Source organism: Struthio camelus, chromosome 3 (genome assembly GCF_040807025.1).
Source record: "Struthio camelus isolate bStrCam1 chromosome 3, bStrCam1.hap1, whole genome shotgun sequence".
NCBI classification, from domain to species: Eukaryota; Metazoa; Chordata; class Aves; order Struthioniformes; family Struthionidae; genus Struthio; species Struthio camelus.
In genome coordinates, this window is record NC_090944.1 from 103,496,420 (window position 1) to 103,521,057 (window position 24,638).

Genomic DNA, 24,638 nt, shown 5'->3' on the forward strand with positions numbered 1-24,638 from the left:
ACCTGTTCCGACAGCTTCTAAAGCACAAAAATTCACAGCATGTCTGGAATGATTAGAACATCTAAAATAGATTACATCTGAAGTAGACGAAACAGCTGGAAACCCCCACAAGCTCCCAGGTACTGTAGCAACTGCGTTTTACTCCTTATCAAGGAGGAAAAGAAACTAAGGCAAAGAGAACATACAGATACTTTTATTGCTCACCTTTTATACAACAGCACACCTTCAGCCATTTTCTTTCACAGCTTGACAATGTTTATGTACACAAAAAACCCAGCAAGAAGCATTATGTGGCTCTCAGTAAAGAAAAAAAAAAAAACATTAGAACAACAAACTCAGCCAGGCTTTGTTTTCTGCAGCAATAATAAAAGGGCTTCCTCCAGGCAGGAACTCATCTTCCCAGGCCGTAGTGCATTTCTTTAAAAAAAGACAACCCCCAAAACAAATTGCCCTAGATTTAGCTGAGCCAGTGGTATTAACTTGCAAATAAAATAAATTTCAGTTTGTCATTTCTTCTAGCTGATTTCAAGTAAAAATTAGGTTTGGAGGAGGAGCAACTTGTTTTGGATGGATGCAGGTCAGTTTGAATTGCTACACCTAACTACAGGCCTACATACACTATCAGTTCACAATTTAGCTTAGTTTTAAATGATCTTTGCAGGTTTTGGCAGCGGTCAGTCTCCAGAGTTGAGCAGGTGGTAAAACTTTGTTTAATGGAAGATAAGGCTACTGAACATGGCATCTACAGTAGAGCTCATATAATAGACAACAAACCTGTATGTTAGAGAGAATTCACTGCGCACGTGCATGTGTGTGTAACATTTTCTTGACTAAAATGACAGGCGAGCAAGTCAAAAGCAATATTCAGAACCGGTTTTAGACTATAACCGATTAATGATTAGGGGGAAGAATGCAGAAATTCCATTGTGTATTACAATTTGACCAGACAGATCTTGATATTTCTCTAACCAAAGTGGAGGGCAAATACAGCAGGTAGTTTCAGAACAGAAGTGTTCCAGCAGAGAAAAAAAAAAAAAAAATCAGTCCAACATCTAAAAAGCATGGCTATTAGTCTAGGTGACGTGCAGTGGAGAATGACGATGCATTTAATTCATTCAGATAATAGAAAAGGTCTACAGAAACCTGCAGTTTTCTCAAAGCAAAACATCCCACCCAAACAGATCCTGCCTGCCACATACAATTCTGTATTAATTCAAGAAGCATTAAGCCAGGCCTCCGAAAACAGGTTTCTATTATTTGAGCTCTGCTGAAGTAAAAATTTTTAGTAGCCTCAGCTTGTAAAGTGTCTTCCTTGTCCAAAGCCAGATTGATTATACTGATAACCTCCATGTTGGAAGTGCTGCTCAAACTGCCCCCCTTGATTAAAGTTCTGTCCACCTCTGCCTCCCCAGCCCCCTCCTTGACCTCCACGGCCACCGCGACCACCACGGCCACCTCTCCCTCCTCCACGCCCACCCCCTCGGTCACTGTGGGACCCACCATCTTGGTATCTGTTGTCCTGCTGGTAGCCACCACCCCCTTGGTAGCCACTTCCTGTGTATGAAGACTGGTAGCCACCATAGCCTCCTCCTTGGTAGCCGCCGCCGCCGCCACCACCACCACCACCACCGTGGTAGCCACCCGTTTGGAAACCTGCATCTCTGTAGTTGCTCTCCCTGTAGCTACCATCCTGGTAGCCACCACCTCCGCCATCTGTCCAGCCTCCTTGGAGCTTGTTTCCTCTTCCTCCTCCTCTGCTGCCGTGATCATAACCACCACGTCCTCCTCGTCCTCCTCGATCATGGCTTCCTTGTTCATGACCTCCTCGCCCTCCGTATGATGAGTCGTAGCCTCCTCTTCCTCCTCGGTCATGACCCCCATGGTCATAACCTCCTCGCCCTCCATACGAGGATTCATAGCCACCTCTTCCTCCTCTGCCGCCGCTTTGTTGTGGACCAGCCTCTGGTCTTTTCTGCCAAGGTGGCATCTCAGGAGGTGGCGGTTCAATTTCATTGGGTCTTCCTCCTCTGTCAGGCACTCTGCCCATTAGCACCTGCAAAGGGAAATTGAGAACTGCCTTAGGAGTTGCAACACCTCACAGAAGAGCCTCTCTTACCGATACCCGCTGCAACAAGCGGCTGCTTAAGGCTTCCGACATCCAGATTTCATCAAGACAAATTTTTGTCGGTTTGAAAGTAACAAAGATCTTTGTCTCCAACCAAAAAAAACCGAACAGAGATTATCTAGTACTCCAAGTGTTGCTAGCAAGTCTGGAGTCTTGGGTTCTTTGTTCAAATATCAGGCTCACCAGTAGGGGCAGCATCAGTACAGTCTTTCACTCAACAGTTGACTAGTGCAGACTGCTAATCTCAAATGGCCATCAGTAGGGTGCAACTCAGTCTCTCTCCTAATGAGAGCTCTGAATCACTGCAGAAGCCATCAGCTAAGATGGTATTTTTGGTAAGCTATCTGAAAAGATTTTCATTTTTCCAGTAAGGACATACACCTTCATATGGACAAACTTCCTGAACCTCACACACCAGGAAAAAGGCATCAGACAGTGCTGACCAGATTTGAATAAGGACTCTAGAGGTCTTCAGCTGTCCAAGGATGTTGTGAAACTAAGCATTTAGCAAGACAAGGGACAGGATGCTTGCACTGTTTCAAGTTCTTAAATGATCAAATACAAAAACCTCAATGGAAGCAGGTTATTTTCTTCCTTTCTGTGACTTTCTTGGAAAACATTTAATATCACTAACAGACTGAGATAAACTAACAGCAGCAGGAGAGTCTTGCATTCCTAACAAAACATATATGCAGTTACACCTGTCTTCCCCACTTACTTTCTTTTATGTTCCATACTCCAGCTACACTAACAAAGGTGCAAAAATTATTTGGGTTGAGGGGCTCAGTCTAACCAGCACAACACCATTCAATCCTAAACGAATTAGAAAATTACCTGAAATATGAGTAGTACCAGAAATGGAGAAAAGCACGCACATACACCCACAAATTAAAATACCAGGTACACTGTAGTACACAGCGACTGAGCTTCAAGTTCAATGCTTGCACTTTTGTGAACCTATTATTCCTGTAAATCCATAATTTTCTGAAACAACTTTGTTGTCTATACCTTCCATGTTCCTTCCATGTTATTACTAAAACTACACATTCGACTATAATCTGTCCTATGTGAGTACACAGAGGAATCTAGTGAGATACTCAGTTTGCGATTTTAATACATTTCATTTACATAGGACAGAAACACAGTTACTATGTGGGCAGTATCTTAGATACGATGACATAATTAGGTAACAGTAGTATAACAACATCAATAATTCTGATAAGAAATATAAGAGCAGGCCTAGCCACACTGAAAACAGGCAAACATATTTCAGCAATTTTTTTTACTACCTGTAGAAGGAGTATTACTCTAAACTTAAATGAGAGAAACTACCGTTCCCAGTTATGTACATAATCTGGTGTACATAAACACCAAGTTTCTTATCCTTTATTTCCAACTTCCACTTATGTTCCTAAAAAGTATGATTTCCTACTCCATTCAAAACATTATTTTTCTCAGTGGAATGAAAATGCGTTTTAAAAGTTTAAAATCAAGTTACTTGAATATTCAAAATAGAACAAGTGATTTTAGCTATCTGTCACCAAAGGTACCTTATTAATGGCACAGGCAGTCTTCTCTCGGATGGACCCACTGCTGGTTCTCATTATCTTTGACAGATCCTGCCGAGCTGCCAAGAGATTTGCAACGGAAATAGTGCACTTAGTAGATAAGAGGGCACGTTTCGGCTGGTAGACTTTAGCCAGCTTCTCTGTTTGACTCTGTTGGAGAAAAGAAAAACATAACACAGTAAGCTGGTGTAATACAAAAACAACGGGACATTGAGGAATCGGACATCATTCCAAGTAGAACAACAATTAATATAAAGAACAATGAGAATGACTTTGTGACTTTAAGAATTACTGTAGCAAGGCTAGCATTAGCCAAATTAATTTCTTAAGTAATAGAGGAAACACTATTCAGACTGAATTGACAAGACATCGATCTTCCGACAATTTTAAGAATAACAAACTAACACAAACTGTATTACTTCTCAGGCAAACACAGAATGCGAGTTTGTCACGTAATTACATGAATTACTACTAATGTCTAAGAGACAGTGAAAGTGAAACATGTCTGCATCCAGTCTCTACTAGGCCTCTGTGCACGCACAAATCTCTGACCCACACTCATTTCAGTTATGCTAGCATCACCATATCTCCAACACTGTATCAGGAGAAAAAGACAGTGCTACTCCTTCACATTTTTCATTTAGGTCAGCTTCTTCATAAATGGAAGCCATCAAGAGGCACAGGTAGAATCAAAGCTCTCAAGTACTTACTCTAATTCTGCCCAAATGAGATCCTCTTTGCTTACAAGACAACTCTGCCTTGCATACAGTCTCTCCTCCTCTGCTGCCTTTCGGCATTAACCATACTTGCTTTTCCAAACTCCACAAAAGTATGAGTAACTGTCCAATCGACAGAAATCAGGGCTACCAACTATGAGTTAATACACTAGCTGCGCGTATTTTCAGTCATCAAAGTAGGATGTGGGATGCAGCTAGGGCAAAAGAGATTGTGGCGTGCAGACAGACAAAAAGGCCTGTGAGTACAGCTAGATAACTACAGTGGGAACACTGAGAGCAAGCAAACTAGGTTTGCCAGCAAATCTCTTGATAGTGCTAAAACTTGCTCCAAAGTTTTTAAGTCTAAACTCCTATTTTCCATCTACAGGCAGAAAGTTGGAACTGTTAAGAGTTGAGAGTATGTGTTCCTGTAATGTGACTCAGAGGTTAAGTTTTTTTTAGAACCAAAAACTTTACACTTTAATTTTGTTGGCTAAACAGATTACATTCAGAATTAAGGAAAACATGCACTTCATTGCCTGACACTGACCAAAGACAGGAGGAACAACAGTATCCATCAGAGAAGTATGGCTTTTTCTGGCAATCGTGACTGAGCTTTTGTGAACATAAAAGGACAACCACAGTATTTTGGAACTATGAGATTATTCTCCTAGATCATAAATTTCAAATTACATCTAGAAAAAGCTCATATTATAAAATTTTACTAGTACTTCCACCATCTGGAGAAACAATCATTTTAGTTAATACTACTATGTTTGGATACTTTCAGGTTATAAAATTAAAAATGTTAAGTGACCATCACATATTAAAGCACTGCTAAAAATTTACAATTAAAACAAACTGTACTGCATGTCTGGGACACTACAACATTCTCCAAGTCTTTATTGTTATGGTCCTAACAACTTTAGATCTGCATCTCAATAAATACAAAGGTATATAAACAATTGGTGTTTTTTCCATGAAAGAATTAGATGCAGCTGATCAAGTTCAAAAGCACCTGGGAATTCTCCTAGAAAAAAACATGGATTTGGACGTCAAAGCTATAACGCAACTACAAGAGGCCCGTTTTTTAAACATAATCCATATTATTGTCTATTTTCAATCACTATTAAAACACTCAGAATCAGATAGCTCTTACATAATTTTCTACTGAAAAAATCTGAAGAATGCTAGGTTTAAGAGAAAACACACCAGCAGAAGCCCTGTTTAGGTGATGAGCCAGGAAAGGGGAGAGGGGACATTTTATTGTTGAAATGTAGTTGCTTTTTGAATTCATCGGTTACCAAGAAAAAAAAAAAAAAACACTTGACAACCTACGTGTCACAGTTTATGACTAAAATCCTCAGTCTCAAACACTGCTAGCCGCGTCTAAGCATCTAATTAACAGCATTGTAGTAGATCTGGTGTACTCATAGATATTAAAGCTACGTACCAGTTTAATAGAGCTCATCATACTATATCTAAAACGTTCATTCCCTTTTCACTATAAAATATAGGAAATAGGGAAACCACGCAATGATTTTAAAAAGCAGAATAATCATATAATTTATATTCAGAGAGAACAGAAGTCATGTCACAGCCACTTGCACAGTTCAAAGACAAAAGAAGCACATAACGAAATATTACCCTGTCTATGAGGTAAGAGAACAAGTAGTGCCATAGCAGCTTTTCTCATGTGCATCTGTGGAGTTGTGCTTGCAGACACAGTTTGAGTTAAGGAAATCTGAGCACTGTGGACAGCACAAAGTAAGTTAAGGGAAGATCAACAGGAAAGTGCTTTCCTACCATCACATAAACACAGCACTTAAGGAAAGATTCACATTATGGTGCTCTCAACGCTAGTGGTTGGATTAGTAATCTTCTCTTATCACTTTCTCTACTGACCCTACTTAACTCTATAGTTTGGCTTCAGAGTATAGTTACACACAGTTCGTCTTCTCATTTTACATGCTTTTTTCAGTCTCAACAAGAGATCAGTTTTAAATAAAATTTTGTAATCAGCTTACACAGTCATAAACTTCTTCGGAAACTCAAACCAAAGCCAGACAACTTCTCTGATTATTTTTTACTTATGAAAAGTGAAAGAATGAAGCAGTTTTCAAGAGATACTTATTATAAAGCATAATCATAAACCAGCACAGCAGTTCACAGAAAGCTGTTTGTACCTTAGCTCTATCTGACCAGCCAAAGGACTGCACTGTTACATCCAAACGTTTGACTAATAGTTTTCTTCGGACTTCATATTCATTGACTATGGCTTGATTCATTGCTTCAATTTTTTCCTGAAACAAAAATTTGCAAACATATATACAGATTATAAATAAAATGTTTTTACTAAAGCCAACAAACTACGCGGGTAGAAGACAAACAGACATGAAGATACGAAGCAGGGCTAAGCCCACCGTTATCCACTTTGTCAAATGGACCCACAGCAATATGTCTGCCAATACTATTTTCCTGAAGGCTTCAAAGGCTCTGTTATCTTCACCCTCATACCATCTCTAGGAAGTACAGCTGCCTGTTGCTTGTAAGGAATGTAAAGGCTGCATACACTGCTGATGCATTTCTCAACACTCACCAAGACACGAGCAAAAATGAAAGAGTACTTCAGGAAATAAGCTAAAGGAGATATAAGGACACGCATCTAAATCCTATGGAGTTGGAAGTCCTTGCTTTCTTTGAAACAAGCAAGCTAAGAACAAAGACATACACCACTAAAAGTAACTAAAGTACTTTTAAGTACACAAAGTGTAGTAGAGACAAGGCAACAGAGGGGCTTAGAGGGAAAAGCCATCACTAGAAGCACACTAGTAGCACACAACGGTCTAGTCAGAGCAACAGTTGGGATATATACCATTAAGGAAATGGTTTACCTATTGCCTGATGCCTGCATCGAAACATCTGGAGGGCCTACATTCAGCCCAGGCAATATAGGCATTTAAGGAAAAAGTCTGCTTAGGACAGAAAATCTTAAGCCTTAAGCAAGAGACAGAGATACTCTCAGCATCCTGCAGTAGCAGCCGTAGCGCTGTGCGCTGGTTCAGCATCAGTCTTGGAGTACCTTCCCCAGGCACAATCCTCCTGGAACAGCAGGTGACAAAACCAAATCCTAGCCAGAGATTATCATGGCTCTACTGCCTGGATGTACAGTCTCTCTAAAACTCTACCTGCGCACCCACTGCTTCTGGAAAAAAAGGCTGTGAAGGAAGTAAACTATTCTAGGAGCATGGAAAGAGAGGAGGAAATTATGGGAGGAACGCAGGTTCTTTGGAAAGGCGGCACAGGAGGGGATATTACACTATCTCAGCAAGGCTAGGTCATACATACCACGCCGGCAAGGGGCAGGAGAGGAAGCCTTAAATCACTGCACAAGTATACAGGGCAGCAGAGCAGCTCTGCTCCCGCTGTAAAATTAACTTTCTCCTTTACTTTGGAAAATTTTGTGCAAGCCTCTGCACATATGGATTTGTGGAAATACACTGTTTGTGAAGGGGAGCCTAAGAAAGATCCAGTCAAAGTCACTGAGCATGTACTGCATCGTATATGTAGAAATGCTGCAAGAAATCGTCTTCTCGTCTTTAAAAACAGATGAGACGAGAATCATTGTGTAATATTCCACACAATCAGATTAACACTTTATATGCTCAAACAAAGGAAACAGACTAACACCTGCAACTACTTACCCAGTGAGCTGGTCCCAGCTGTTTCTTCAGTAAAGGTTTTCCAACATGATTAGGTGGAACCTTTGCTAGGGTTTCCTTCAGCTGTTAGGAGATGAATAAAAAACATAAGCATTAGCTAAAAATTAGTTTTTCAAGGTTAAATTTACAGGAGAGGACTGGATGGTCACAGGTATAACACAGCAGCCTCCGATACTAGCTTGCTTCCTTTCGGATAGAAAACCAATCACATGCCTTTGCAAAGCAACTGTTTTTATATTTCTAGTAATCTTGGCTAAAATTATTAAAAAAAAAAAAAAAAAATCAAGAAAACACACGATAGAGGATATCTACAATTAGAATTGGAGCTGTACCTCATGGAAACTTTCCCTTGAGGATAGAGGGAGTATTCTAATCTTCATCTTTCTAATTCAGAAAAAAAAACATATCAAAAAGGTTATATTAAGACTACGTAAAACATAATAGGACCTAAAGTCCCCTCTTTACAGTCAAAAGGAGAAGAGTCTTCAATATGGGAATTTAAATTTCATTTGGATTTTTAGAGTTTGGGCACAACTATTTGGTTATCTTTCCCATCTCAAAATTGCTAAGGACTTCAGGGGAAAGAAATGGAGTAGTGTGGACTAAGACTTGGATCAAAGTAAAAATAGGTTGGAGTTATGAAACTGCACTTTCCCACGTTTTTCAGCTTCTTTGGGTGTTTCACTCCAGTAGTTAATTTAACACATTCAGTGACCCGGTTTTCCAAAGGTGCTGAACCCAATCAATTTCTTTAACCTGAAGTTTTTAAAATCAAGTATTATTAGAATAGCAGAGGTAGCAGTACATTCAAAAAACAGTCAGCAGAGATTTTTTTTTTGTTTTTAATGTTGTGGATCATTTACTAAGGGAGTCAATTGTACAAAGATCCTTGTGCATGTCAAGAAAAAGGCAGCTTGATTTTCATATGCTAGACTAAAAGACTATTGTAACACTAAAATTCACTTCTAGTAAAAAAAAAAAAAAATCAAGAAAACTTTAAGGTGATCTTTTAATGATATTTTACATCGTCAAGAGTAAAATTTTCACTCCTTTCACTATTTTAATTTTCACATTTGGCTAAACTTCATTTCTGATGTATTTTCTTTTACAAAAGTGAAATATATTTATTGGTTGTTAAATTTGCTTCCTGGTTCTCAAATACTACCAACTTCTGAAGCATATGCACTAGAAGCACCATAGGTATACGAGACGTCTAAAAACTTTGCACGTTTAGAATTTCTAATGTAGCTTATCAGGCTATAAGGATTGTTCCGTTTTTCAAGTGGCAACCTATGGATCAACAAGATCACAAAATCAGTATGGTTAAATGAATGCTAAGAGTATTGCAAGTTTGACTTTAACGCAAGAAAATGTAAAAAGAAAGTCAATTAAAGAATAATGCACAAAGGAATTCCAATACTAAAAAGATTCTGATCTACTTTATATTCTGTATTTTTATAGAGCTGCTTCCACCAGCAAAGCTCCCTATTGTTGACTTCCTTTTTAAAATGAATGTTTTCTGTTTTATAGAAATGGAAGCACAGATTTCTTACGCATCTAACTTTCTAAATGCCCATGACAGTACCAGAAAACTTCCATTCGCCACCCTGGACTTCCACCAGAAGACCGTTCTTCTCCTCCTAAACAGGCCCATCCAAACTGATTTTTGCAGAGAAACAAAGTGCTATTTTCAGTCACTTAGATTTGGTTAAAGACAATGTGACTAAAAGGATAGCCAAAAAAAACTTCTCTGAAAGTATTTTTGGGAGCTGTATCTGTTTTTTAAAGTTTGCAAAGGTTTATTTCTGCAGCATTGCTTCCTCCCCTCCCCCAAAACCCTATACTCACTACATCTTAAACACTTTGTCCCTCACCTTTGATCTGTGCACTGTATAAATCCATTCCACTTGATTTTTTCTGTTTTATAAAAATTGCACAAATGAAAAGCAAAATCTTTGTGAGGGGGGAAAAAAAAAAAAAAAAAAAAAAAAAAGAGACCAACGTGGAGAATGCATACATGTCAACAAACATGAAAATACTTGTAGCCACAAGAACTGATAAAAGCCTTATGGAAAAGGTGTAAACTTGACTTTAATTATAACACCTTTTAACTTAAAGATTTTTAGAACAGATGGTTCCTTTAAAAGTTTGTTTCTGTGCAGGTATTGCTTTAGAATACATTTCTCCTCAGCATTCTTCCCGAGGTCTAAGTTCAGTATTTTTCAATTTTCCTGCAATAGGTGATGACGTTAAAACTTAGAGCGGCGTAAAGAATACATCATCCTTTAAGGCAACGACAGCAATAGTCCCTGACCTCATGCCTTGGCATGGAAAAAGCCTTTAAATGCATTTTCAAAGTTCAGACTCTCCGCATACTCAGTAAACCATATTAAGTGTCCCTCACAATTCAAACACTGGAGTTTCACAAGACTCAAATCTCTCCCTGGTAGCAAAACTATTTTTCATGAAAACAGTAACATTGTACATACTCTACTTGTGTTCTTTTGGATCTTACTTTTTTTTCAATTCCACTGAAGAACTGGAACATCGTTATGTTGGCTGGAGGCTTGGACATGCCTAAAGCAATACATATGCCTTTCAGCTCCTGAAAGACTTCACTGCCACCTCCTTCCTGTGCTTTTTTAGGAGGGGCATTCACACACAGCATTCTGGCAGCTTCCAGTTCTGAGATGAGGTATGCTGGGGTAAGAAAAATTAGATTTCAGCATCAGATACAGCAGAGTTAAATATTTTAGAACCAATGAAAGAATTCAAGTTCTTACAACCAACAAATGTGCGAATGGAGTGTTTTAGAAAGAGCTGGGGATATAACTTCGGTATCCAAAGAACATTCATATTTCCAGCAATTATTGAGCCCAAGGCTAGAAACCAAACAACTAGGGGAAAGGCTTTGTATGACCAATTAAATCCTGGAGAATATCCCCATGACTCCAACAGATATTACAGAGTTCAACAGATTACAACTCTCTTCCCTCAGGCTTTGCCCAGCAAAGACAGGAGACTAGGAACATGAAAGTAAGCACGATAAGGGACTGGGACATGCACTTTAAGCTAGACAAGCAAGGACTCCTTGATGTTCTGGTGAAAGAAGCAAGGAAATGAGTAGAGAGGAGTGAAACGCTGGATAAATCTCCTTTACTGCTTCCCCAGACAAGAGGCAGAGCAGAAGAACACCAACTTTTTGAAGTACTGTTGAGAATTCAGGCTTACAGTTCCAGCAAAGAAGGCAGTAACTGATGAAACTGAAGCTAGAAACCCTGCAATGCTTTTACGTATCAGAGGAGCAAGAGCCTACCGTCACATTAAAACTCCTTTACCAAACAACCAAACAAAAAAAATTAAAATCACAGAACTGCACATGGTCTACCTTCCCAATTTCAGCGTTAGAATGTAAGTTATAGTGATACAGATTTAGTGCACAGCCATTGCTTGCAATTGTCACAACTTAAAGTTTGAATTGAAAAAATAAACATACTTAAGAACACTTCTTTTGAATCATACTGGGCGACCATAACCATAACTTACATAATTATGTAAGTAGGGATGGAAATATAGGCTACTGCACTGACAGAGACTAGTTATAGGTGTACATCCCTGACCACAATACAATAGCATGTGGTATTGTTCCAGTCAACCTTCTTATTACCTATAGAACTAGAGACAGACCAAAAGATTAAGACCCAAACAAAGCATTATAATCATCTATAGAATTTTATCCAGCCTATGCGTCTTCTGCTAATGCCATAGAATATCATTTAATTTATGAAATTCTTCAGATATGTAAAGTAATGAGGAATCCCTTGTAAGCTGTTTCAATAGTTAAGTTTGTACTTTATACAGACTTGTCTTATCTTCAACTTTCAATTCTTTATACCATATTAGAATTTCCTGTAAAAGAAACTAGTGGCAGAAATTCCTGTTTCAAGAATTCAGAGATCACATCCAAGCTAGCTTCACCCTCCTCTGACAAAGACTGGAAATTTACGTCTATTACCATAAGACATACGCATTTGCCAGACAGCGATTCTCTTTTGCAGACCTTTTCTGAACCAGTGTGAAACTTCTCTTTCTTGTACTTTTTCTTTGTGCAGATGCCAATACTTAACACTGCATTCTACCGATACCATATACCAAGGCAATCCTACCTATTCATGCTTACTTGACGCTTTGCTTCTCCCAGTAATACTTCTGCATCTTCCAGTTGACATTAGCTGCAGTGTTTTGGCAAAATATAATATATCCTGGCATTCACTTACAGAGAGTTAGTCTCTGTTTTTCTGAAAAAAATCTCGTTTTAGGGCTCTCATACAGCAGGATACCTAATGAGTTAATGTAATGAAAGCTATGCAGAAGTTTTAGGTATTGCTATCATGTTACGGCCCAAAAGGAGTTTGGCATTCATTTCAGTTCCACATTTGACATTAAACACAGTATTCCTGTCGCATGGGACACCAGAGTTCGACTTCTGAACATGGCCTTACATTTCCAAAACTTAGATCATAGAGGACCTCTGGGATAAGCCGTTCGTCACAGAAAGGCCAAATTTATTCAGTGTTTTGGCTTACAGAGAATAACCTGAAAGGCAAATGTATGTGAGCTACAAAATACTGTAAATGTGATAGTTACCTCACTTCATCTGAGAGCACACTATCAAATCAAGTTCCGATTAAGCCTTACTACTACAGTCTTTCTCCAGTTGTTGAAATACAGGAACCTACTCTGCAATTCATTTCTTATATCTCAGCTAAGAGCAGAAATACACACTTCTGCTTTGAAAAAAATTAAGGAACCAGCAGCAACTTAGCATTCCACAGTGAGGAAGCAAAAAAAAACACAACAAAAAAAATCCATTATTTTAATCTGATCTTAAAATCAGTGTAAATTTAGTATTACAAATTCTAACTCTGACACTTGTAAAAATAATCCTTTTTTTTTTTTTTTTTAATGTAAATCGACATTGCACGCTTCTCCCAAATTGAGTACTATTTCTTCTGCTCTTACTTTTCCTAAATAGACTAAAATCGATTGAGATATTCAGAGCTGCTGGACGGAAAATGAAAAGGATCTCACCTTTGCTACTGTTCTCTTCTTTCAAGCAGCAGAAAGCAATACCAAAGCTATTCACTAGATGATCCAAAGAACCAGATTTGGGATAAAAAATTTCCTATTTTTTACAACTCCCATTTGTGTTTTCCTGCACCCCAAAAACAATCTTCTCATTTCACCTTGCAAGTCAGACCGTGCTCAGAGCTTCAAAAGGATAATGCACCTGATGTTATTGGTCATTTTTAATGACCTTTTTGAACGAAGCGCAGGGGCTAACTCCTGTCACAAATTTTTGAATGATTCCTTCTTTGAAGTACCTTTTGAGAAATAATAGAACGGGCTTTTTGCTAGTGAACAGGAAAAAGGTTAATTTTCAGAATATTTTCCATCATATACAGGCTAAGGAGTGACTGCTAAGTTTATGAGACCCAAAAGTATATTATTCTGATGCTGTAAGTTACAGAAAATAAAAACCATTAATAACTTCCCATAACCACTTTTTATATAGTGTGATACAAAACATCTCATATTATATTCCACAGTATCTCATTAAGTGTAACAAACAGTAGTACGACTCTTTCCACAAAAGCAAGTTTGCTTTCAAGCACCCTTTTAACTTACTGAGCAGCAAGAGACAGTTCTTTTGATTATGAAGGCGTTTTGTTACATCGCCTGATGTTAGCGATGCATATGGGCAGTTCATTTCAGCCAGTAACCCGCTCACTTCAAGTTGAAACTCTTCTGCTTCGTTTGGACCTTAAAAAAGAAAAGAATAATTTGTTCACAGCTAATCTATAGCTCTCTGGCTACGGTTAGAATGAATTTGATTTGTTTAAAAAAAAAAAAATTCTTTGCTCCAGTTAATATTTAACATAAGAGTCCTGCTTTTAATGAGAGTCAAATGCGTTCTTCAGGTTTCTCAGAGACACAGAACAATATTTGGGGCCAGGATGTTCGTCACTTTGATGGCTTTCCCCAGCTTTAATAAACAGCAACTGGCAACTTATACAATAAGAAGTGACATTAAAGATATCACAAATTTTACAGGTGTATTTTAAGCATCAATTACCTCTTCCCATTACAGACATCTTAGAGAAACCTGATAAAACCAATTATTACTGATTTTATGAGCTATCTTTACCTTCTTCTCCTTGTAAGCTCACAAAACAACATAAATTAACAACATCAAACGCATTACATTAGTATCCTTTAAAAACAATTGTTTAAGAAAAAGCTTAGATTGATGTTTGTGTCAGAACTCAAACACTGCTAGTGAAATTGATCTGAATTTGTTAAGCCAATTTCAGCAAAACATAACGTTAAAGAAGAAATAGCAGCTTCTCCTCTTTTGAAAAGGGACTTCTACCTAAAGCATCTATTCTTTATAAACACAAGTCACACAAAACAAAGATAGGACTTGATGATACCACACATAAAAATGTATCCTTGTGGTTGAGAGAATTTGAAATAGGTGTTAGAATACTGCTGAATTGCATTTTTATAAGAACGAATGGGAACCTTGTAGAATATAGCCTATCTTTTCCTCTAGTAGTAACAGAGAGAGGGAGTCACAAACTCAAAGAAGAAAGGATGGACTTGTGAGAAACAGCTAGAAAAAGGAAAAGTGACAGAACAGATGTTGAGGTGAAAGGGAGCAATCTTTGGGCACCTAGTAGACCGCAAGTTAAACTCATTAATGCATTAAGAGTTAACGTTAGATATTCAGAAGTACGAGTTATCACATCAATTTAACAACTGAATCTGTAAAATGCCACAAGCAGCTGACTGAAAATAATAGCGTTTTTTGAAAAGTTAGGGCTTGCTTCCTCCATCAACATGGAACACAGATAGTTTCAAGCTCTTTCTCATGGAGCATTTCATAATGAAGGAAAAATACACAGTAAAGACGGAGTTAAGGCAGTCAGTAATAAAAAGACAATAAGGTCACTCTAGTCATGAGGCTATTTCCTTGAACGGTAAAATTCCTTACATCAAAATTTCATATAGATGATTTGGAAGAAAAGTATTCTCATTATCCAATTCAAGAAATAATGTTTTCTCAAACCTATCTGAGAACTTAAAAAAACTCTGTAGTTGAACAATTACAAGAAAAAGCTAATTTCAGGAGAAAGATTGTTTGATTTTCACTATTAGTTCAGCCTCTATTGGTTGCTCACTACGCAAGCTTGAAAACCGAAGTGGAAAACATCCCAGATCTGACAGCGTGCAGACAACACTCCCTCGTACAACACATTTAGCAATTCTGTCAACCTAAATCTTGACAGCATGCAAGAACACACATTAATTGCACATTTGTGCTACGCTTATGGCTACTTACTGTTAGTTGCCTGTACATTTTCCTCTAGTTTACAGAATAGTCGTAACTCAGATACCAACCAAGCGCAGAGTTTGGTGAATTCCGGGGAACTGGCTCCACGAGAGACTGCCTGAGCCAGCGCTCCGTCATCTAACAGTGGACCTTTGTAACTGGTAAGTAAAAGAAAAGCATGATTTAATAAAGTTTGCTATAAGTGATGACCTGTGTAGATTTATTATGTCACGCTACATATATATTGAGAGCTACACCCTCACCACACCTGGAATGTTGAAGATCTAAACTGCATTCAGCTATGAGAAAAAGCATGTTGAAAATGTCCGACTAAACCCAGCACTTCTGCGCACATTAGCCTACTGACAAAAAGGCTTTGTCACAGAACATCATGAATCAAACGTTTCATCCTAGAAAATGCTACGACACACAGCTGCAAGTTCTCTCTCTCTGTCTCATTAAGACCTTACAATATACTTATCTAGGGCTACCACAGTTCCAGTCTCATTCTTGAATATTGCTTTACAGTATGTTGAATAATTACTGCTCGACTAGTGCATTTTTTTCCTGCCATTGGCTATCGCATATTAAAGAATTTCGACGCAAAACAAAACCACAAAATTTGATACAAATGTTACAAAAACAATCAGCAAAACAATATCCTCTTTTGAAGAGCTACCTTCTTAAATTGGCACCTGAAAAACAAAAGGGAGTTGGTTCTTCACATAGACAACCTAAACCAAATTCAGGCCTAGTGTAAGAAAGCATGATTCTACAGAACTGATTTTAAAAGATGTAGTTTTCAGGACGTCTGTGTACCTTGCTGGGGGGAAGAGGAGGGTGAAGAGGAGGGAGAAACAGCCTTATTACCCAGGCAGAGGAACAAAGTTAGAGCTTACCAGAGTATAAAATCCACAATATCACTTTTGCGTACCGCACTCAAAACAGAAGGACATCCAAGAGTGAGTATAATCAACTGAAATTGCTATTTCAAGTTTCCACTGTAAAGTTACCCATTAAGTCACAGCGACCCAGTGAGTTCAGTCAACTCTTGGCCAATCTCCGAAGCAACAAATCTCTCAAAGAGTAAAATAATATGTTATTTTTCCATACTTTATTCTTTTGATTAACATTACATATAAAGGGTTTCTCTTCACTGTAATAGCTTCACCCAACCAAAATGAAGAAGCCATACTCCAAGTAACTTTTACTCCAAAGAGCAGCTTGATTAATGATACGGAGCTGATGGGAAGTTATAATTTGATCTACTTCAGCCCCACCGCATTACCACAGTGAGCCAGATGCAATTCCAACAGGCTACTTAGAGTAAGCTTAAGTCCCACCGCACAGACTCATCAGACTTACACGTGTATAGGAACACACAAGACTCAAAATAGAAACATCAAGTTATAGCTCTAAGCAGAGCTGACGACAAGCCTTTTGCTTTGGCAGGATCTGGATTTAAGTTGCTCGTCATGTTAGAGGCTCCTTCTCTGAAATTTTTCTTTGATAGATATGACATCTTAACTATATTATTTCCGATAACCATGATTCAACTATACAGCTATTCAGCCAGTAATCCAACTTGCAGCTTCCTCGCCAGCCTTTTTCTTCTAAAGCACTTTAAAAGCTTTCAGGCCCATGCTTCCATTCCTCCCCCTCTCCCACAGTGTACGTTCTCGAGCTACGTTCTCCTTCAGTAGCGTTTTGATATCGGATTTGTTTGCTTTTTCAATAGTTCAAACTGACTTAAAAGGGAAGAGGCCACTGTTTGAGCAGTTCTCACACAACTTCAAGAACAAACAAACAATTTTATGATGTGCAATGCTATTAAACAAAAATCAAGCAATAAAGTAAGTCTTCAGCATTTAGTTAGAAAAAAAATATGTTGAACTTCAAAGGATAATGGAATTATTGTCAAAGCTTAAAAACCCCAAGCCCCCAAGCTTGTACAAACACAAGGAAACTAACAGAAATCTTTTAGTTGCATGCATGTAGCAGTCTTCCAGGTTGTTCCTGTTACTGCTGAAGTCCTGTCTTTTGCTCCCCAAATTTTCTTTACAAACACTGCTGCCAATATCACCACTGATATCACTGACTTACTTTTTACTCCATTTGGCTTGTTCGCTTTATTTTAATATGTCAAGAATCAACAGCAAGAGTTTCTAATCACTTCTGTGATTACTACACAAATCATAACTCCTTCAAGTCAGTAATATCCTTTCAAACATGTGGCAGGAAAAAAAAGCAGAAGTTTACGGTATTTGCAACATGAGAGAGACCTTTTCACATTTCAGTCAAACAAATACCTGCAAAAACAGTAGCCTATTTGTCAAGCATTGGAGCTATCATCACCAACTTAGCCTGGAAACATAATCTTTGTGGCTAGAGTCATTATGCTCCAACAAAGTGATTTACGGGAATGCAGCCAATGTGAGAAAATACAGCTGTTTGCACAGAACCAGCAGCAGTAAAATTGCAACGGCCTCTTTTCTGAGCCCTCAACAGTTTACAGGCAGACAAGCTTACACTACGACAATGTTCCGCTTGCTTTCTCGCATATTTTTTACAACCTCTGCTGACTCTGACAGAGTAGCAGGATTAAACAACACAAGTTTCTTGCATTACATTCTAAAAAAAAGCAGCTAAAGGGAAAATACTACGTCATTTATTTTTTTTTTTTACCAATTTTTTTTTTTCCACAAGAACTGAAGCCCAAACGCTTTCCCCTCCCCTCACTTCTCCGACAAGGTTTCTCTCCTCGTTCCCCACCTCCAGCCAGGAGAGCTCTACTGACAGGAAGGGCATCACCAGAGTCTGGGCAACCAACACTCACCACGGGGGCAAAAACTCTGCAAAGACGTTGCGGCTAAAAGCAGCCTGCTTGGCTTCGCGCGTTTCCTTACGCCAAAGCGACACTACCCACGGGTGGTTTTAGGGCCGGCCCCCCCCGAGGTGGTCATGAGGAAAGGGATATTGCCGGGGCTGAAGCCGGGGAGCCCCGGCTGCGGCTCTGCCCGGCATCGCAGCGCCGGGGGGATGCGAGCCCCGCTTCCCTGCCCGCCCCCCCCGCCGCCGGCGGGCAGCCGCGCTCCCCTGACGGGGGCCCCTTGCCGGGGGCCATCACCCGCCAACCGCGCCACCTCCCCCCGGCCCAGCCGACGGCGGCGCCGGGGCAAGGCAAGGCCCGGGGCCAGGGCGGTGCTCAAGCCCCCGGCGCCGCGGCACCTACCCCAGATCCTCCAGCGACTCCAGCACGTCGCTCTCCAGCAGCTCGAACTCCATCCTGCGGCGGGGACCGGGGAGGGGGGGGGGGGAAACCTGCGTGAGAGCCGGCACTCAGCGCCCCGCCACCCGCAGGCCCCGCCGCCCCCGCCTCTCCCCATGGCGGGGGAAGAGGGGGGCTCGACCGTTACCCCCTCCCCCACCGAACCCCCCCCCGCCCGCCCGCCCGCCCGCCGGCGCGCGCCTGCTCCCGCCCTGCCCCCCGCGCCGCGTTCCCCCCCCCCCCCCCGCCGCCGCCGCCGCCGCCGCCGCCGCCGCCGCCGCCGCCGCCGCCGCCCGCCGGCCCCCACGTACACTGCCCGCGCGCTGCTACGCCGCCGACTGCCGGGTTGGCATGTCAGGGTGGGGGAGGGAGCAGGTCCCCGGCATGACCCTTCACCCGGCTCCCAGAGGGCTGCCCGAGCGCGCTGCCTGATCGGTCTGGCCTGCTTCTGCCGCACTTCCTGCCTCCCCGCCGCACCAGGCCGCGTTGCCAAACGAGACGAAGACGTCCAGGCGGGCGCCTAAGTGTTTTGAGGGACGGAAGCCGGAGGCGAGCGAAGGATCCCATGTTTCTGTTCAGGCGGCGCTGCGGGCAGTCCCTGAGAAAGGACCCCCCCTCCCTCCCGTAGAACCCACGCTGGAATGTGCTGGTGTGAGCCGTAGAGCCCATAAGGGTAGAAAAGGAGAAGGAGACGGGGCGGGAGAAGGGTCAAATTACATCAGTGACGGAACGCTTCTCCGCCTATGAGGTCCCCCGCGGCAGCATGGGGACTACAAATCCCAGCATACAACGCTCCTCGTGGCCTTCGCGGCCGCCGTAGGGTGGCGCGGCGCCTCCTGTTTTCCTGTGGGGCGCGGGTTTCCTTGCGGCGCCATGTCGTCGGTGGCCGCAGGGTTTTGGCCGCTGCCGTGCGGGGGAGGGGGGTTGCCGTCCCTTTGGAGCTGGGGCCGGTGGCCGAGGTTTAGGGAGGAGGCGGCCCGCAGAGCTAAGAGCCGGTGGGGTGGGCCCCGGTGTGCCAGGGAAGGCTGGGGCCTTCGGCACTGGGGGGGAGGCCCGGACGGTGGGGCAGGGGCTCGTGGTAGAAAGTGCGGCTGTGGCAGGAAAAGATGAAGCTGCTGCTAGTGCGGGTCTGCTTCGTCTCTCGGCAGGTTTGCGGGGGCCAGGGCAGGCTGTGCCTTGGCAGGTGCCGGCTGCGGCCATGTGCCGCTGTCCTAGAAGTAACCTGGTTGTTGAAGATGCTAAAGCAGTGCTGGCTGGAACAGAGTCTGCCTGACTTTATGCTAATAGTACGACTCCTTAAGGTTGTGAGCTGGCAGCTTTCTTAAGTCTTCCTTTGCCTGGGGGGAAAGGAAGTTGCTGAACACTGTGCAGTTCCCCCAGCTGCTTAGTTGCCAGCATGCTCTGAAGGGAAAGCCATGCAAATGGATAAAGATGCAGCGTTTGTAATAGAAAGCTCAGATGTGGGCTAGGGCATAATTTTGCCTGGTCTTTCTGGTTCTTCTTGTCAGTATTACCATATTGCCTGGGACACAGCGGTTCCACAGAAAGCACGTCAGCGCTAAAAGGGAAGCGTGCGTGGGAGAGCACGTTGTGTTGTAAAGGCCAGGCCGTGTCAGTGAAAGCCAAGAGTGCCGACGCTGAAAATAACTCCAGCCCTTCAACAGCAGTGAGCTGATGTTCCAGCAGAGGATTTTTGGCTGCCTGCACTTCATGAAATCACCCTTGGCAAGCAAAAAGAAGAACTGTAGTCAAACAAGGAAGTAGCTTGTAGCCTCAAGATAGGTGAGAAGAAGGAACACGGTGCCTCAAAGGACTAGAAAGAAGTCATGCTTCACAAATAGGTGGTTCAGTTGTTGGCTTTGCCATTAAAAATAGGTCAGACTACTAGTTCAGGGGAAAATTACCTCCTAAAGACTAAGAACTGACATGTGAAAGGAATAATGCCGGCATTCCTGTTTCTTTGCCTGTTTACTTCTAGTTGTGTCATGGTTGGTAAAGAGTAACCATAGGCAATTTCAGTTTGAAAAATCAGATCATCTATTATGCTCATGGCAAGCTGTCTTATTACTGCTGGGCAAAACATGTCTGTAAGAATTTCCTGCTTTTACTTTAGTCCATTCATCCTGGATTTACTCAGAATATCTCAGATATTCAGTCTTGGAGCCCTGCCTGGATGAGCAGACCAAGCTGGGGTTTTTTTCCGTCTAAAGTTCAACACTGCAGTTGAAGCCTTGTGACACTTGTTAATAAAATGGTTGTGTTCAGCTTGCTTACACAATTGGATGTGCACAAAGCATAGTAGTTTTTCACGAGTGCTAATTACTCTTCCATTGCAATTGATGGCTTTCCACAGCTGCAGGCCAACTGATCCAAAGGGAATTTTTTTTTTTTTGCTGTCCTGTGATAACAGTGTACAGCAATCATTGTTTTGAGATGGAGAAAGCCCTTACGGTGTTCGAGATGGAGAAAGCCCTTAACGCTGTTAGCTGCTTTGGGCACTGCACAAATGTTGTTGCATCTGGAACTGGGGTGAGGTTGGGAAAGGTCTCTGCGGAGCCACATCTCTGTGCACCTCCCTTGTCCTGGAGTCTGCATGCAACTGGTAGGTGAGGGTGCTGAAACCAGGTGAGCCTCCTGAGCTCATCTCCTCCATCGGAAGTAGAGCTTTACTAGGAAGCTGGTAAAGCAATGTTAATTTTGTGGCCCAAATAACTAGAAGAGACTTTGCCCAAAACGTTGGTCATTCACAAGCCAAATATTCTTTAAGCGTGGGCTGGCTGCTGTTTGGCTAGCAATTTTGGCACAAATCCCAGCAGCTCATCTGCTGAGGACACTGTGGCTATGAGATCACGTGGACTCATGGGATGACTGAACAAGTATGTGGAAAAGAGATCTATTGATGGTTACTAAACTGAAAAATTACGTCAGTATCAGGAAATCCCAAGAGTTGAAAATAGCTGGGAGAATATATGGGCAGGGAAAAAGAGGGGAGTAATATATGTGTTTTTCCTGTTCTTACTCTTCTCAAAGCGTCTGCTTAGGGCCAGTGTTGGAAGTGCAATACTGGGCTAGGTGATACCCTGATTTCAGTTGGTGTGTCTGGTTTGTATATGCATCACTGTCCTATGAACTAACTAGCTACGTAGATACGGCTCATTTTGAGGGCACTACAAACAGTGTTTTTACTGGTTGAATACATTGTGGTCTTCTTAGTTTAACTGTACAATTGAGTGAGTTCCTCTGCCCCTATTTTTATGTTTTCCAAAGATGTGACTTTCCTGTCTTAACAGCAAGGCTACCTGTGAGGTGACAACTCCAGCATAATGTGTTTTTGCCATACTCCTTACAGAAGACAGAATTGGAAAGCATGTGTTTTGCAAATGTGCTGCAAGAACTTTATTTAACAAAACCGCTTTATGTCAGTGTACCTGCAAATTCACTTATCTCTGAGGAGTTTGCTCTGACTTAGTTCACCGTGGTCTTTTGGGCATAAGAAGAAACTAGTTTTGTACTAACTGCTTCACCTTCCATCTAATATTCCCCAGCAGCAAGTCCTGAACTCAAGAGAACGCTTCCGCTGACTTTGGCAGGGTCGTTTAGATCTATATTAGGAACAAACAGGGGGTAAGGGCCTGTTTATTTGTACTGCAATTCCAGGTCCAAAAAAAAAAAAAAAAAGTGCAAACTAATTCCGAACCTTTTCAGGCTGGCCCCTATTAAATGGGTGCTTAGAGAATTCTCCAGAATGTCAAACTTGCATGAAAAAAAATGCCTGAATAAAACAAGTGCTACGTAAAGAAAACTAGACTTCTGTACATGATCTGACAGCAAGACTTTTAGCTTGACTAAAAGCTGAGTAGACTGATTTGTTGACTTATCTCAACATCAGTGTTTCAGCCACAAGTATTTATGTCCCATGTCTCAGCTAAGGATAGCCGGCCAAGATCACTCATACAGCAATATCAATGTGCATGGATGGTGTTTCTCAGAAACAAATTAATCTTGCCCCAAACAGTTTGCTATTAAGCAATGAGATCCGTAGCTCTGCAAAACAGTTACTTCTGAGAGTAGCGTGGACTCAGGTTGTCAGCTCGCTCAAGAGCTGTAAGTGGGGTCGTTGATTTTTATGGGCTATCCAAAGGCTTCAGAAGACTTCTGCCTTATTCCAAAGAATTTTCAGGCTGCAGAACTGAGCTCAACTTGCCTTGCATTTTTCCCTTCCTGACTGAGGTTTGTTAGAGCTCCGCGCCTTCTCACCTTCACTCCGAGAGGTGTAGCTCTGGGAAGTCCGTGTAATCCTTAGGTGATTTAACTGCAGCCTGGAGCCATGTGTGGCCAGCTAGGCTGTGCCAGTGTGGGAAGAGTTACGGGGTAACAATTTTTATTTCCCCTATGGGAAGAACCAAACCAGCAGAGGCTGCTGCAGTCACATCCACTGTGACTGGACCCCTGTAAACTCCTCCTTGGCCCCCTCTTCCCCTTAGTCCTGGAACGATGTGGCATGCATACAGTGGCTCTTGGTCAGCTGCTCTCAGGATGTGAGGTGCAGGTCAAGGAAGCTGGCAGTCCCTGCATAGCCTGAGGCTGCACAGCAGCCAGGAACACTTAATCTGGAGAAGTGTGAAACGCTCCACTGATCTGATGCCAATTGTCATTTAACAGACACACAACTGGTTTCCTGTGGATTTGCCTGCTGTGACTGATTGGTTTTGGTGTCTAGGATGATGTGAGCTCTGACTGAAGATACAGGACTTTGTCCTGTGAGGATTCCCGAGCATCTAATAAAGTGTGAGCTGATGCAACCTCTTCTTCAGCTTTGCACCAAAAGGATTGGCCTTCAATGTGTAGGAGGCTTGTTAAACTCGCCTGGAATGGGTCATCCAGTTCAAAGACACGCACCTTGATAATTTAAGCCTCGCTTCCTTAGGAAACCTGGCTGAAGATGATGACATTAAGGTGGGCATTATTTCAATACAGCAAGATTATTTCACAGTATTAAAAAGTCCATTCATCTTTTCACAGTCATGTCTGTTTGCCCTGTGGTTGCCAAAAGCACCATGGTAGGGACATACTGAAATCTACAGTGGGTCAGACCAAGGTCTAGTTAGCCTAGTAGCCTGCTGGTAATATCTACTAAAACCAGATACGAAGGGAAGATTAAGAACAGGACAAGCATGTATGACATTCCTCCCAGCAGTTCTCTGCCAGCCTCAGACTGCTTTCAGCTCTTGGGACTTCTTCAATCTTTACTCCTCTTCTGTCAGGTCCTAGATTTTTTTCATCACCAGTCCTTCTGCTCTCCCAATGCCTTTTTCATTCTCCAGGGTTTGTGGGGGGATTTTTTTCCCTCCTCGTTCTCTTCAGGTCCCATTTCTGTCTTCAGTAGCCATTTGTCCACCCAGGGCTCTTAATTCTGTTACCAGTTGCATCACAATAGCAGGGTTGAGTCTATCCACAGCTGGGCTAGTCTCTGAAATGCAGTATTACCCCCCGCCCCCACTGCAACCAACCAGAAGCTGACAAAGATTTCTGAGATGATGGAACTCTGTTTGCCAGAAAGTTAGTTTAGGTTTTGTTACGTTATGTGATAAAAGGCTCGTCTCTGTGCACACCCCAATAACCTAATCAGAGAAAGGAGCACCCTGATCGCCTGCTTCCAGCGCTGTCACAGGAGAGCAAGGAGCCCTGTGGCCCAGGGGCTGAAACCCACTGTAGTGAGTCAGCTGGAGTGGCTCTCTGGATCATTTTACAGACTGGGGGGCGGGGGGGGGAGGTTACTTACGATAAAATGCAAGAAAGAACATTTTGCAATTGTAGAAATCTTATAGGATGTTTAGGGGAAC

The 24,638-nt window shown here is 41.9% G+C and overlaps 1 protein-coding gene across 2 annotated transcripts; it reads right to left on the reverse strand.

Annotated features, from left to right (window-relative positions):
• Positions 1–177: 177 nt before the first annotated feature.
• FAM98A (family with sequence similarity 98 member A) lies at positions 178–19,295 on the reverse strand. Of its 2 annotated transcripts, none has more exons than XM_068939431.1 (9): positions 19,107–19,295; positions 18,760–18,848; positions 15,537–15,685; positions 13,820–13,954; positions 10,647–10,831; positions 8,114–8,194; positions 6,596–6,712; positions 3,676–3,843; positions 178–2,053 (listed from the first exon to the last, which is right to left on the reverse strand). In XM_068939431.1, the coding sequence occupies exons 2-9, from the start codon at positions 18,810–18,812 to the stop codon at positions 1,292–1,294; spliced, it is 1,650 nt and encodes a 549-aa protein (XP_068795532.1). In that variant the 5' UTR covers positions 18,813–18,848; positions 19,107–19,295; the 3' UTR covers positions 178–1,291. The 2 variants fall into 2 exon arrangements, with proteins under 2 accessions (XP_068795532.1, XP_068795533.1); XM_068939432.1 differs by having other exon boundaries at positions 18,760–18,813; positions 19,107–19,278.
• Between the last annotated feature and the right edge of the window lie 5,343 nt (positions 19,296–24,638).